The sequence below is a fragment of the Vidua chalybeata genome, chromosome 6, assembly GCF_026979565.1.
Source record: "Vidua chalybeata isolate OUT-0048 chromosome 6, bVidCha1 merged haplotype, whole genome shotgun sequence".
Taxonomy (NCBI): domain Eukaryota; kingdom Metazoa; phylum Chordata; class Aves; order Passeriformes; family Viduidae; genus Vidua; species Vidua chalybeata.
The window spans coordinates 53,924,293-53,937,781 of record NC_071535.1 but is presented as its reverse complement, the minus strand read 5'-3'; the positions used below and the strand labels follow the sequence as shown (position 1 = coordinate 53,937,781).

At 61.8% G+C, this 13,489-nt stretch overlaps 2 protein-coding genes across 9 annotated transcripts; one reads left to right on the top strand and one right to left on the bottom strand.

Moving 5' to 3' along the window:
- Positions 1-477: 477 nt before the first annotated feature.
- Positions 478-4,142, bottom strand: LOC128790305 (aurora kinase A-like). 4 transcript variants are annotated; one of them, XM_053946929.1, is made up of 7 exons: positions 2,959-4,142; positions 2,587-2,808; positions 2,384-2,487; positions 2,239-2,289; positions 1,560-1,926; positions 987-1,163; positions 478-663 (listed from the first exon to the last, which is right to left on the bottom strand). In XM_053946929.1, the coding sequence occupies exons 1-7, from the start codon at positions 3,974-3,976 to the stop codon at positions 560-562; spliced, it is 2,043 nt and encodes a 680-aa protein (XP_053802904.1). In that variant the 5' UTR covers positions 3,977-4,142; the 3' UTR covers positions 478-559. The 4 variants fall into 4 exon arrangements, with proteins under 4 accessions (XP_053802904.1, XP_053802902.1, XP_053802903.1 ...); XM_053946927.1 differs by having other exon boundaries at positions 987-1,926; XM_053946928.1 differs by lacking the exon at positions 478-663 and having other exon boundaries at positions 675-1,163.
- A 4,494-nt stretch (positions 4,143-8,636) lies between these two features.
- On the top strand, positions 8,637-12,307 carry LOC128789526 (uncharacterized). Of its 5 annotated transcripts, XM_053945629.1 has the most exons (6): positions 8,637-9,826; positions 9,977-10,401; positions 10,496-10,546; positions 10,859-11,225; positions 11,622-11,798; positions 12,122-12,307. In XM_053945629.1, exons 1-6 carry the CDS (start codon positions 8,809-8,811, stop codon positions 12,223-12,225), a joined length of 2,142 nt encoding a protein of 713 aa, XP_053801604.1. In that variant the 5' UTR covers positions 8,637-8,808; the 3' UTR covers positions 12,226-12,307. The 5 variants fall into 5 exon arrangements, with proteins under 5 accessions (XP_053801604.1, XP_053801602.1, XP_053801601.1 ...); XM_053945627.1 differs by having other exon boundaries at positions 10,859-11,798; XM_053945626.1 differs by having other exon boundaries at positions 9,977-10,198; positions 10,298-10,401; positions 10,859-12,162.
- Positions 12,308-13,489: the final 1,182 nt, after the last annotated feature.

Here is a 13,489-nt window from a genome sequence, read left to right as displayed (position 1 = left end):
GCCTCCTCCCTTACTGGGAGGAGGCTCCCCAGGGAGGAAGAAGGCTCTGGCATGAGCCACGAGGCCTGGTGTGCATTGGCCTGCTGCCAAGGGAAGGGAAAGAAAGAGGAAGAGCTCATCGGGGCTCAGCTTGAAAAGACGTTCTGCTGCTTCTGGTTCTTCTTGGAGAGGAGATGTCTCTGTCCCTGAAACCCGACGACCCTTGGAATGCACACACGGGCCCGTGTGTCACTTCAGGAGACACCAAGAAGCCCTGCCACTTTGAAAGGGCAGCTGTTGTTTCACTGTTGCAGTTCTTGGCTCGGTAAAGCGCCTCCTCCCCACACTACAGCCTGTGCTTGAAGACACAAAAGTACCACCCTGGAGGAAAGGCATGGAAAGCTTGACCAAGGCTGAAGGCAGCACTCCGATTACCCCTTTTCCCAAGAGGTTTCTTTAGCTGAAGTTGCTGACAAGGACCAGACTTGACACAGCGCATTGGGTTTGTTGTTTTATTTGTGGGGTCCTCAGTCCTGCGTGGGACTCGGTAAGTGGGTGCTGCAGAGGCTCCGGCAAGGCATCAAAAACGCCTGCCCTGCACCCAAGGGTGGCGCAAGATCTCCTCCAGCTCTGGCCTGTCCTCAGGGTGCTTGGCCAAACACCACTGGATCAGATGTTGACACTCTGGGGAGAGAAGCCAGAAAGCGCCGGTCACTGACAGAAGTCTCCTGCCCAGCTGCCCCCGTCGCCTGCAGGGCCCGGGCCGCGCCGCGTGTGCTCAGGGCTGCGCCGGCCTCCCGACCGACTCTGCCCCGCGCGGGAGAGCGGCACGGCGGGACACGGCCGCCTCCTTCGGCCGCCCGTGCCACGCTGAGCCCGTCGGCACGGGCCGCCTCCTGCGGCCGGCCCTTGAGGGCAGAACGACGTCCCGCGGAGCTGCGTGAGGGCCACGCCGGGCTGCGCGCCGCCCTCTGCCAAAGCCCGCCTTCTTGAGGCCGGGTACCAACCTGGAGAGACCTGCTGCCAGAAGAAGAGCTGCCCCAGCACGATGTCATGGTCGTCCCTGAAGGGGAGGCTCCCGCAGACCATGACGTACAGCAGCACGCCCAGGGACCAGACGGTCGCCCCATGGCCGTGGTAGCAGCCAAGGCAGATCCACTCGGGCGGGCTGTACGCGTGCGTTCCTAGGGGAGACAGGCGGCGCTGTCTAGGCGCAGGCTGCTGCCTTCCAGAGCCTGGCGCCAGCCTCCTGGCTGAGGCAGGGGCTGCAGCCGCAGCCACAGCTTCCCCCCCGAGGCCACCCCGCGTCCCCCAGCCAGCTGGCCAAAGGCAAGAAGCCATTCTGCAAGGCAAAGGAGGCCAGCGGAGCAGCCCAGGCCCTTGTGGGCCTGCTGAGCCCAGGGGCCGGGAGCTGGCTTTTGCCGCCCCCCTCTGTCGGCAGGGCCGGCAGCCGGCTCCTGGGGCACGGCATCTGCCCCGTGCCAAAGGGCAGCCGGCTGAAGGTCGCAGCCCGCGGCCCAGGAGGGAACGGGGCCGTGCAGTGCCTGGCACCGGGAGCAGGGCCCAGGCCATGGGCTCACCGGCAAACCGCGTGAAGGCCTGCTCCTGGAGGAAGGTGCCGCAACCGAAGTCGATGAGCTTCAGGTCGCCACTCTCCGGGGCCACGAGGAGGTTCTCCGGCTTGATGTCCCGGTGCAGGACGCCGCAGGCGGTGCAGTGCCGCACGGCCTCCAGCACCTGGTAGAAAAGCCAGCGCGCCATCCCCTCGCACAGGAACTCGTGCTCCTGCAGGAACTGCAGGAGATCCTGCGATGCCTCCGGACGCTCCATCACCAGCACAAAGCTGTCAGGCAGCTCAAACCAGTCGAGGAGCTGGATGATGTTGTGGCAGTCAGAGCCCACCTTCTCCATGAGCACAATCTCCATGGGCACGCAGGTGCCGTCGGGCTGTGAGGAGGAGAAAATCAGTGCCCCCAGCGGGTCTGGTGCTGCCCTGAGGCTGCGCCGCGCCGCGCCCTGCCTGGGATGCCCCAGTGCCCCCTTGCGCAGCCTCCAGGGTGCTTGGGCTTCCTCCTGCCCAGGGGATGCTTGGGGGTGCCCCCTGCCCGGCCCCACCGCTGGCGTTTGGCATGCCCAGGCCCGCGATGCCGCGGCTCCCACGCTGCCCCCGCCGTCCGCCGCCTCCCACTCCCAATCGGCGCCCCGGGACTCTCCCTGCCCGCCCCGCACCGCTCTGTCCCGCTGGCCCCGCTCACTCACCAGCTCGACCCACTGCAGGACGCTCTCCCGGGCCACACGTTTGATGGCCACCTGCAAGCCATCGAGAGAGGAGGGCTGAGCTCCAGCCCTGCCTCTCCCCACCGCTGCCCCTCCTCCCACGCCCGGCCGTGTCGCGGCCACTCACCGGGCTCCCATCGGAGAGGCGGATGCCCGAGAAAACGGTGCCGAAGCCACCGCTGCCCAGCTGCGGGCCCAGCTGGTACAGCTCCTGCAGCTGCTTCTTTTGCCCTGCGGCCAAGAGCGAGCCATCAGCCTTGCGCCCAGGAACCCCCCGCAAGCGCCCGCCAGGGAAGCGGGCCTGGCCACTCCGGGCCACCTTGCTCTCACCTGCTTCCTGCTGCGCGCCGGGCAGTGGCCGCCGCCCGGCGGCCGACGGGCCGGCGAGCGGCAGAGCTGGGCCAGGGCCGCGCGCACAGGCGGCTGCAGGAGCCCCAGTGCAGCGGGGCAGGGCGGCACCGTCGCTGTCCCCGGCGTCGTGGGCTGGACTCTGCTCTTGACGAGGGCCGGGGCTACAGCCCGAGGCTTCGCATAGGGGCGTCCCAGGAGCAGCTGCAAAGCAGACGGGCCTTTTACAAGCCGTGCCATCAGAGGCACTGGAAAGAGCCAGCGACTAGGCTGCTCTCAGGGGCCCTGGCCTGGCCTGGCCGTGCCCCTGGAGAGCCCCGGGGGAGCCTCAGACAGCTCCTCGGGAGATCTCACCTGCTATTAGAAAGCCCTTCCTGGCAGTCGAGGGCTCTCTTGGGGCAGCTTCCTGGAGATGGAGGAACCTCCTTGGTGTCTGGAGGCTCATCTCCACCACCAGGCTCGGGCCGTCGCCAGCTGGCACAACCGGCACAGCCTCCTGGCCGCTGTGGGATGACCACTGCCGGCTCCAGGACGCTTGCTGCTCCACCAGCTGCTCCTGAGACGGCTCCCCTGCATCGGGCTGGGCTCCCATTTGGACTTCTGGGCTTTCCCCTGCCACGTCAATGGTCAGGATTGAGCCCGTGTTGTTGAAGTCCGTGAGTCCAAGGGAGCTGGGAGACCTGTCCACGGGCTCTGCACCTTCTGCAGGCTGACAGGTCTCACTGAGCCTCTGCGAGGGATGGAGGCTGTCAGAGATTGCAGAGGCTCCTGGCAGGATGCAGGGGCTCTGACAGCCTGAGGTTCCTGCATGGATGGCGGCTCCCCCCTGCTGTGCCATCCTTGCAGGCCTTGAGGCTCTCCCAGGGATGGAGAATCTTGCTGGGAGCAGCCTCTTGAAGGGATGGAGGCTTCTGGAGGAGCTGGACAAGCCACAGCAGGGCAGGTGGCCTCGCTGCAGCAGCTCCTCCAGTTCTTTCCACAACGCCTGCCACATCCCAGAGTAGAGCGGCGCCCGTGTCCCGTTGCCATCCCAGAGCAGCAGCATCAGTTCCTGCAGCTCCTGGGCCACTGCCACGCAGGGGCCGCAGCTGCAGGGGCTGCCCAGGGGGCTCGCGGGAGCACCTGGCCGCTTGCGAGGAGTCGCCCGAGGCCTGGGGAACCTGGGAGCCGCAAGGGCTCCTCGCGTCCTCCGTGAGCCTCTGGGCCGGAACCCGGGGCGCTTGCTCCTCTTCGCTGTCCTCTTCGCTGCCGCTCTCCGCCAGCTCCGTGGTCGCCAGTGGCCAAAGGCCCACCAGACAGCCACAGCGGCCAGCAGCAGGACAAGCGCAGTCATCAGGACTCCACCGTCACCCATGGCTCCGGCACGTCCCATCGCGACTGCACTGGCAGCTGCGGGCGCTGGCCCGTCTTATATAGCGCCGGCCCGGTGATGTCACAGTGCTGCGGCCAGCACAGCCCTGGGACGTCATCACAGCCCTGCCTGACGCCAGCGCTCAGCCCCTTTGTGGCATCACAGCCCAGCCCGCCTCAGGGATCAGCAGAACCGCCAAATGGCTGAAGGTGGACATGGCCAGGGAAGGAAGAATGGGAGCTCAGCCTGTTGCAAGGAATCCTTCCCTGGAGCCAGCGGCACGTCAGGAAGAGTGCTGCTGCCAGCAGCGTCAAGCCCACGGCTCCCAGGACGTTTCAGCGTTACCAGCTGGAAACACCCGTACTCTGTGCCTGAGAAGATCCTCCAGAGACAAAGGGAGCTGCAGTTCCTCTGTCTCTGGGGAGCTCTCCTGAACTGGCTGTCGAGGGCACCAAGAGTTTCTTGTTAGCAGCTCACTGACTTCTGCTGCGCCTCTGCTCTAAATAAATCGGGATTCGCCGAGGAGCGCTCATTGTGCTCCCACTGCTCTGCCTTGGACTGGGATTCGCTTTCTTTCTTCCCAATAGCTGGCACGTGTTGGGTTTGGATGGGAATGCTGTGCATCAAACAGGGGTGGTTTGGTTTCTGCTGAGCAGGGCTTGCCCTCTTCAAGGACTTTGCAGTGTCCCTTGGTACGCCAGTGCAGTGTTTTCCACTGGGAAGGGAGGGATGAGCGTTGAAGACAGAGGCACCTTAAACCAAAGAATGCACCTTAAACAGCTTTGCCGCGTCTCTGTCCTTGTTTGTGAGGTGACCATCCACATCCTGGAAGGGGACAATGTTATTTCTACAATGGTTTTTCTTTCCACTAATGTATTTAAAACCCCTCTTTTTATTGTGCCCCACATTTCTGGCCACCTTCCTCTCCACCACACCAGCTTTCGCCACACCAAATTTCTCCCTACAGTGGCTAGAAGCATCTGCGTATTCTTCTCCTGACCTGGATTCCACGGGGCACACAGCTTCCTTTTCCATCCTCTTTCCCAGAGAAGATGCCTGTCCAGGCAAGCCAGCCTTCTGCCTCGCCTGCTTGGCTTCCCACATTTGGGCATCGCCTGCTCCTGTGCCCTTAGGAGGTGATGTTTCCAAAGCGACCAGCACTGATGGACCCCAGTACCTTCAAAAACATTTTCCCCGGGGACCTTGCTTCGCAGTTCCCTGAGCAGCCTGAAGTCTGCTCTCCTCGTGCTCCGAGCTGAGGCTTTGATGGCCCTTTTCCTCTCGGTCAGAGCTTTGAGGCTCCGTTTATTTGTGGTCGCTGTGGCTAAGACGGCCACCAATCCCAGCTTGGCCCAGGGCACGTGGGGCTCAGACGGCGGCCTGGCTCTAGGGGGGCTCAGCCGGAGAGTCCTGAGCTGTGGGGGCCTCCTCCCTTACTGGGAGGAGGCTCCCCAGGGAGGAAGAAGGCTCTGGCATGAGCCACATGGCCCCTCACCAAGGTACAGCAGCGAGGGACGTGTCTGTAGCGGATGCTCTCTGGAACAGGCTGTGGGTGTGTAGTGTGGAGTTGAGCTCAGAGAAGGTGTTCCCCCACTCATCAGGCAGAAAGTCCCTGGCACACAGCAGGAGCCATGTTTCAGGGTCCCAGCCACAGCCCTTCCCTCATCAGTGCCCCCAGTTAAAAATGTGTGGGTTAGATGGTGGGTGCTGCTGCCTATAATCTGTTCCTAACAAGCCTCTCATGTAGAAAAAGCAGGTTGTGTTAAAATTCAGGCAACACAGTCTGATCCTCACTCAACACTCCATACAGCTGGCTCAGCAAGAGAGGCAAGAAAGACTCTTTTTGCAAGTTTTTATTCCAGCGAGGTAAGTCACATGAAGCTGAAGGGAACTGGCAAGGAAGAGGACCACCACGTTTTGCAGGCAGTTTAAGTAGGGGAAGGGGTGGGGGGTGGAGCTAAGGGCTGGGCAGACAGGATTGGTGTCCAGGGGAAAGGGCGCAATCACCAGGGGTATCCAACCAATGAGGAGCAGGGAAAGGAGAAACCAGGGGAAGTCCATGGGGGAGTCTGTCTTTTACCCCCAGAAGTACTACTCTGTGGTAGTTAGTCATGGCCATTGCCAGGGCAGAGGACTTGGGAATTGGTTGAGAGCAGAGAGTTCATGGGATGCTACACCCAGCTCCCCAGAAAGGTTGGTTATTCCCATGGGTGCTGCCAAGGACCCTTCCCGTGGGAACAGGGCTGGACACTCTAAAAAGGGGGGTCAACACCCCTGGGGTAAAGCCACCGCAGAGTGGAATGAGAGAGATGAGTGTGAGAGGGCCACCTCTACCCCTCCCAACCCACACCAGGGAGCAGGGACCTTCCTGGGACATATCCAGGAGGATATTCAGGACCATCCTTGCCTGGGACAGAGGTGCCAGGGAGATCTGAGAAGGATCAGTGTCCAGCTCTGTGTCCTGGGACACCCTGCACCGTGTTCCCCACAGCCCCAATTTTCAGGGAGGAACCACAGGAGCCTCCTGGCCATTCATGGATTTTTTTCTTCCAGGAATTCGCTGTAGAGCTTGTTTCTATTTTTTTTCTCTTTCTGAACTCCTGTAAAGATGGCATGGAGCTGGAAGGCGTGGGGGAGTGGGGAGAACACACAGCTGTGGAACTCATGGGTGGTTCTGTGTCTCTGGAATCCTGCTTTCCTCCTCTCCCTTTCTTGGAGGTGTGGGCTGGGATGGAGCATCTTTCTTGGGGGGTCATGGTGCCCTGGATCCCTGCCTTGAATGGAGGGGTAAGACTGGGCATCTCTGTCCTACCCCACGAAGCCAGGGTGTCCCACAGAGCTGCTCCAAAGCCCCGCTCCTGGCACTAGGGGGTTAATTAGTGAGGTATTAACCAAGGACATTAATTAGGGAGGGAAGGGGAGGGGCGGAGCTGATCCCACCCGGGGGCGTGACCAGGGCCATGGGCGTGGGCAGGCTTTCAGCGGCGCCTTGGGGGTGTGGTCTGAGCAGGGGCGGGGCCAGAACTGGGGGAAAAAGGGCGGGAAAAGGCTCGGAGCTGCTGAGGGGACACTTGGGGAAGGAGGGAACAAAGGGATATTGGTGGGGAAAAGGGAGACACAGGAGCCCTTGGAGACCTGAAACTGCTAACAGTGGTGGGGGAGAGCCCAACACACTCCTCCTACATATCCCTATCCCTTACACAGGGGAAGCCCTGGCTAAAATACAGGAAAAACAGTGCTGTGGATCCAAGGATCAGAACCAGAATGTGTGTGGAGAGTGTACCTCATGGGAGGCACATGAATGGAACCGAGCGAGGCTGGGGCAGGAGCAGAGCAGAGTGCTATAAGACCGAGCAGAAAAGGCGGACCCTCTGTCCATGCCAAGGCCCAGGGCAGCCCTATCCTGGGAAGTGCACAGGGAGTGGATCCTTGAGCGGCTGCATGTTCGCGCTGCCCTTGCTCAGCCTGGAAACCCCTCATTGCCAGGGGGAGCTGGTGGCACTGGGGAGTGGGAGAGGGAAAGAAGCAGAACACAAGGATCTGTCCTACACCCACATGGACTGTGATGCCATCTTCAAGGGCTGCATCAAATGGCTGCCCTGCTGGAAACAGAACCAGAAACCTCCAGCAACATCCTAATTTACAGCTCCAGAAAAATGAAAAATCCCAAAAATTAATTCCAAGGCGGATAATTGAATATCTCCTCGACATCTAGGAGATCTATTATCTGAATCTATTCATGAATTTACTTCAGGTCTCCTCCCCCAATACCAGTTAAACAGGAGATGGGGTTAAACACTTCCATGCTTCTTAAGTCTAAATTTAAATTAAATCTAATTTAATCTTAAATTTAAATTGGGTCCCGTGAATCCAGGTCAGGAGAAGAATACGCAGATGCTTCTAGCCACTGTAGGGAGAAATTTGGTGTGGCGAAAGCTGGTGTGGTGGAGAGGAAGGCGGCCAGAAATGTGGGGCACAATAAAAAGAGGGGTTTTAAATACATTAGTGGAAAGAAAAACCATTGTAGAAATAACATTGTCCCCTTCCAGGATGTGGATGGTCACCTCACAAACAAGGACAGAGACGCGGCAAAGCTGTTTAAGGTGCATTCTTTGGTTTAAGGTGCCTCTGTCTTCAACGCTCATCCCTCCCTTCCCAGTGGAAAACACTGCACTGGCGTACCAAGGGACACTGCAAAGTCCTTGAAGAGGGCAAGCCCTGCTCAGCAGAAACCAAACCACCCCTGTTTGATGCACAGCATTCCCATCCAAACCCAACACGTGCCAGCTATTGGGAAGAAAGAAAGCGAATCCCAGTCCAAGGCAGAGCAGTGGGAGCACAATGAGCGCTCCTCGGCGAATCCCGATTTATTTAGAGCAGAGGCGCAGCAGAAGTCAGTGAGCTGCTAACAAGAAACTCTTGGTGCCCTCGACAGCCAGTTCAGGAGAGCTCCCCAGAGACAGAGGAACTGCAGCTCCCTTTGTCTCTGGAGGATCTTCTCAGGCACAGAGTACGGGTGTTTCCAGCTGGTAACGCTGAAACGTCCTGGGAGCCGTGGGCTTGACGCTGCTGGCAGCAGCACTCTTCCTGACGTGCCGCTGGCTCCAGGGAAGGATTCCTTGCAACAGGCTGAGCTCCCATTCTTCCTTCCCTGGCCATGTCCACCTTCAGCCATTTGGCGGTTCTGCTGATCCCTGAGGCGGGCTGGGCTGTGATGCCACAAAGGGGCTGAGCGCTGGCGTCAGGCAGGGCTGTGATGACGTCCCAGGGCTGTGCTGGCCGCAGCACTGTGACATCACCGGGCCGGCGCTATATAAGACGGGCCAGCGCCCGCAGCTGCCAGTGCAGTCGCGATGGGACGTGCCGGAGCCATGGGTGACGGTGGAGTCCTGATGACTGCGCTTGTCCTGCTGCTGGCCGCTGTGGCTGTCTGGTGGGCCTTTGGCCACTGGCGACCACGGAGCTGGCGGAGAGCGGCAGCGAAGAGGACAGCGAAGAGGAGCAAGCGCCCCGGGTTCCGGCCCAGAGGCTCACGGAGGACGCGAGGAGCCCTTGCGGCTCCCAGGTTCCCCAGGCCTCGCGCGACTCCTCGCAAGCGGCCAGGTGCTCCCGCGAGCCCCCTGGGCAGCCCCTGCAGCTGCGGCCCCTGCGTGGCAGTGGCCCAGGAGCTGCAGGAACTGATGCTGCTGCTCTGGGATGGCAACGGGACACGGGCGCCGCTCTACTCTGGGATGTGGCAGGCGTTGTGGAAAGAACTGGAGGAGCTGCTGCAGCGAGGCCACCTGCCCTGCTGTGGCTTGTCCAGCTCCTCCAGAAGCCTCCATCCCTTCAAGAGGCTGCTCCCAGCAAGATTCTCCATCCCTGGGAGAGCCTCAAGGCCTGCAAGGATGGCACAGCAGGGGGGAGCCGCCATCCATGCAGGAACCTCAGGCTGTCAGAGCCCCTGCATCCTGCCAGGAGCCTCTGCAATCTCTGACAGCCTCCATCCCTCGCAGAGGCTCAGTGAGACCTGTCAGCCTGCAGAAGGTGCAGAGCCCACGGACAGGTCTCCCAGCTCCCTTGGACTCACGGACTTCAACAACACGGGCTCAATCCTGACCATTGACGTGGCAGGGGAAAGCCCAGAAGTCCAAATGGGAGCCCAGCCCGATGCAGGGGAGCCGTCTCAGGAGCAGCTGGTGGAGCAGCAAGCGTCCTGGAGCCGGCAGTGGTCATCCCACAGCGGCCAGGAGGCTGTGCCGGTTGTGCCAGCTGGCGACGGCCCGAGCCTGGTGGTGGAGATGAGCCTCCAGACACCAAGGAGGTTCCTCCATCTCCAGGAAGCTGCCCCAAGAGAGCCCTCGACTGCCAGGAAGGGCTTTCTAATAGCAGGTGAGATCTCCCGAGGAGCTGTCTGAGGCTCCCCCGGGGCTCTCCAGGGGCACGGCCAGGCCAGGCCAGGGCCCCTGAGAGCAGCCTAGTCGCTGGCTCTTTCCAGTGCCTCTGATGGCACGGCTTGTAAAAGGCCCGTCTGCTTTGCAGCTGCTCCTGGGACGCCCCTATGCGAAGCCTCGGGCTGTAGCCCCGGCCCTCGTCAAGAGCAGAGTCCAGCCCACGACGCCGGGGACAGCGACGGTGCCGCCCTGCCCCGCTGCACTGGGGCTCCTGCAGCCGCCTGTGCGTGCGGCCCTGGCCCAGCTCTGCCGCTCGCCGGCCCGTCGGCCGCCGGGCGGCGGCCACTGCCCGGCGCGCAGCAGGAAGCAGGTGAGAGCAAGGTGGCCCGGAGTGGCCAGGCCCGCTTCCCTGGCGGGCGCTTGTGGGGGGTTCCTGGGCGCAAGGCTGATGGCTCGCTCTTGGCCGCAGGGCAAAAGAAGCAGCTGCAGGAGCTGTACCAGCTGGGCCCGCAGCTGGGCAGCGGCGGCTTCGGCACCGTTTTCTCGGGCATCCGCCTCTCCGATGGGAGCCCGGTGAGTGGCCGCGACACGGCCGGGCGTGGGAGGAGGGGCAGCGGTGGGGAGAGGCAGGGCTGGAGCTCAGCCCTCCTCTCTCGATGGCTTGCAGGTGGCCATCAAACGTGTGGCCCGGGAGAGCGTCCTGCAGTGGGTCGAGCTGGTGAGTGAGCGGGGCCAGCGGGACAGAGCGGTGCGGGGCGGGCAGGGAGAGTCCCGGGGCGCCGATTGGGAGTGGGAGGCGGCGGACGGCGGGGGCAGCGTGGGAGCCGCGGCATCGCGGGCCTGGGCATGCCAAACGCCAGCGGTGGGGCCGGGCAGGGGGCACCCCCAAGCATCCCTTGGGCAGGAGGAAGCCCAAGCACCCTGGAGGCTGCGCAAGGGGGCACTGGGGCATCCCAGGCAGGGCGCGGCGCGGCGCAGCCTCAGGGCAGCACCAGACCCGCTGGGGGCACTGATTTTCTCCTCCTCACAGCCCGACGGCACCTGCGTGCCCATGGAGATTGTGCTCATGGAGAAGGTGGGCTCTGACTGCCACAACATCATCCAGCTCCTCGACTGGTTTGAGCTGCCTGACAGCTTTGTGCTGGTGATGGAGCGTCCGGAGGCATCGCAGGATCTCCTGCAGTTCCTGCAGGAGCACGAGTTCCTGTGCGAGGGGATGGCGCGCTGGCTTTTCTACCAGGTGCTGGAGGCCGTGCGGCACTGCACCGCCTGCGGCGTCCTGCACCGGGACATCAAGCCGGAGAACCTCCTCGTGGCCCCGGAGAGTGGCGACCTGAAGCTCATCGACTTCGGTTGCGGCACCTTCCTCCAGGAGCAGGCCTTCACGCGGTTTGCCGGTGAGCCCATGGCCTGGGCCCTGCTCCCGGTGCCAGGCACTGCACGGCCCCGTTCCCTCCTGGGCCGCGGGCTGCGACCTTCAGCCGGCTGCCCTTTGGCACGGGGCAGATGCCGTGCCCCAGGAGCCGGCTGCCGGCCCTGCCGACAGAGGGGGGCGGCAAAAGCCAGCTCCCGGCCCCTGGGCTCAGCAGGCCCACAAGGGCCTGGGCTGCTCCGCTGGCCTTCTTTGCCTTGCAGAATGGCTTCTTGCCTTTGGCCAGCTGGCTGGGGGACGCGGGGTGGCCTTGGGGGGGAAGCTGTGGCTGCGGCTGCAGCCCCTGCCTCAGCCAGGAGGCTGGCGCCAGGCTCTGGAAGGCAGCAGCCTGCGCCTAGACAGCGCCGCCTGTCTCCCCTAGGAACGCACGCGTACAGCCCGCCCGAGTGGATCTGCCTTGGCTGCTACCACGGCCATGGGGCGACCGTCTGGTCCCTGGGCGTGCTGCTGTACGTCATGGTCTGCGGGAGCCTCCCCTTCAGGGACGACCATGACATCGTGCTGGGGCAGCTCTTCTTCTGGCAGCAGGTCTCTCCAGGTTGGTACCCGGCCTCAAGAAGGCGGGCTTTGGCAGAGGGCGGCGCGCAGCCCGGCGCGGCCCTCACGCAGCTCCGCGGGACGTCGTTCTGCCCTCAAGGGCCGGCCGCAGGAGGCGGCCCGTGCCGAGGGGGTCAGCGCGGCACGGGCGGCCGAAGGAGGCGGCCGTGTCCCGCCGTGCCGCTCTCCCGCGCGGGGCAGAGTCGGTCGGGAGGCCGGCGCAGCCCTGAGCACACGCGGCGCGGCCCGGGCCCTGCAGGCGACGGGGGCAGCTGGGCAGGAGACTTCTGCCAGTGACCGGCGCTTTCTGGCTTCTCTCCCCAGAGTGCCAACATCTGATCCAGTGGTGTTTGGCCAAGCACCCTGAGGACAGGCCAGAGCTGGAGGAGATCTTGCGCCACCCTTGGGTGCAGGGCAGGCGTTTTTGATGCCTTGCCGGAGCCTCTGCAGCACCCACTTACCGAGTCCCACGCAGGACTGAGGACCCCACAAATAAAACAACAAACCCAATGCGCTGTGTCAAGTCTGGTCCTTGTCAGCAACTTCAGCTAAAGAAACCTCTTGGGAAAAGGGGTAATCGGAGTGCTGCCTTCAGCCTTGGTCAAGCTTTCCATGCCTTTCCTCCAGGGTGGTACTTTTGTGTCTTCAAGCACAGGCTGTAGTGTGGGGAGGAGGCGCTTTACCGAGCCAAGAATTGCAACAGTGAAACAACAGCTGCCCTTTCAAAGTGGCAGGGCTTCTTGGTGTCTCCTGAAGTGACACACGGGCCCGTGTGTGAATTCCAAGGGTCGTCGGGTTTCAGGGACAGAGATATTGCTCTCTTACCAAAGCTCTGAGAAAAACCATAAGCTACAAAACATCATTCAAGTTGAGCCCTGCTGAACTCTTCTTCTTTCTTCCCCTGAAATGGGAGGCATGGCTGGGTGTTTGACCATCCTAAGTCATGTGCATTGAGCCCAAGGGAAACGTTCAGATGCCAGAGTGACTCCCATTGTGCTGGTTCTCAGTTACCCCCCAAAAATATTTTTTGCTGCCTCAATAGCAACCGATGTGCTATGGATGGAATGGAAAGTGCAGTAACCAGTCATAGGAAAGCACCCAGGTGCCTGGCTGTGAGCAGGTGCCATCTACTAAACCTGTGCCACCTTCTGCCTATTGCCCTGACCTCCCAAAATAGGGTTTGGAAAATAAATGTGGGGATTTGTTTTGTAAATGTGCCTGTTCTTTCCGTTTTCTTCCCTTTTATGAGGCCTGCTGATGCTCTTGTGCCCTGAATGTCTCTCCCAGTCTCTACCTGAAGACCTGAGCTGAGCCGTGATCCTTCCAGCCAGGACCCCACTGTGACAGGATGGCAAGAGCTCTGTGTCAGTCATCATCTGGAGGCTGAGCTGGGAGTGGTAGTTATCCCTTTTCCAATGACCTGTGAGTGGTGACTGCCAATTGTCCAAGGGCCATGACACATTTCCTCCAGAAGGTGGAGGTCCCCGCGTCCCCACAGCCTCGGGGATGTTGGTGACTGCAGGCCCAGAGCCATTGAGAGCTGGATGTCTCCGGTCACCCCATGCTCCATTTTCTCCTCAGGACAGAGGAGATGGCATCAGTCTGGGGGCTGCCAGGGTCCCACCTCACTTGGGAAACTTGTGCGTGTTTGACACATTTGGGTTTTTTTCCCAGTTTATCCCCATTTCTTCG

Bases quoted from the DNA above. Each gene is read 5' to 3' on its own strand.
- LOC128789526 (XM_053945625.1), top strand. From the start codon at position 8,809: ATGGGACGTGCCGGAGCCATGGGTGACGGTGGAGTCCTGATGACTGCG. The intron at 9,827-9,976 runs GTGAGATCTCCC...TCTGCTTTGCAG, and splicing joins GAAGGGCTTTCTAATAGCAG to CTGCTCCTGGGACGCCCCTA. The intron at 10,547-10,858 runs GTGAGTGAGCGG...TCCTCCTCACAG, and splicing joins TCCTGCAGTGGGTCGAGCTG to CCCGACGGCACCTGCGTGCC.
- LOC128790305 (XM_053946925.1), bottom strand. From the start codon at position 3,976: ATGGGACGTGCCGGAGCCATGGGTGACGGTGGAGTCCTGATGACTGCG. The intron at 2,488-2,586 runs GTGAGAGCAAGG...TCTTGGCCGCAG, and splicing joins CGGCGCGCAGCAGGAAGCAG to GGCAAAAGAAGCAGCTGCAG. The intron at 2,290-2,383 runs GTGAGTGGCCGC...GATGGCTTGCAG, and splicing joins GCCTCTCCGATGGGAGCCCG to GTGGCCATCAAACGTGTGGC.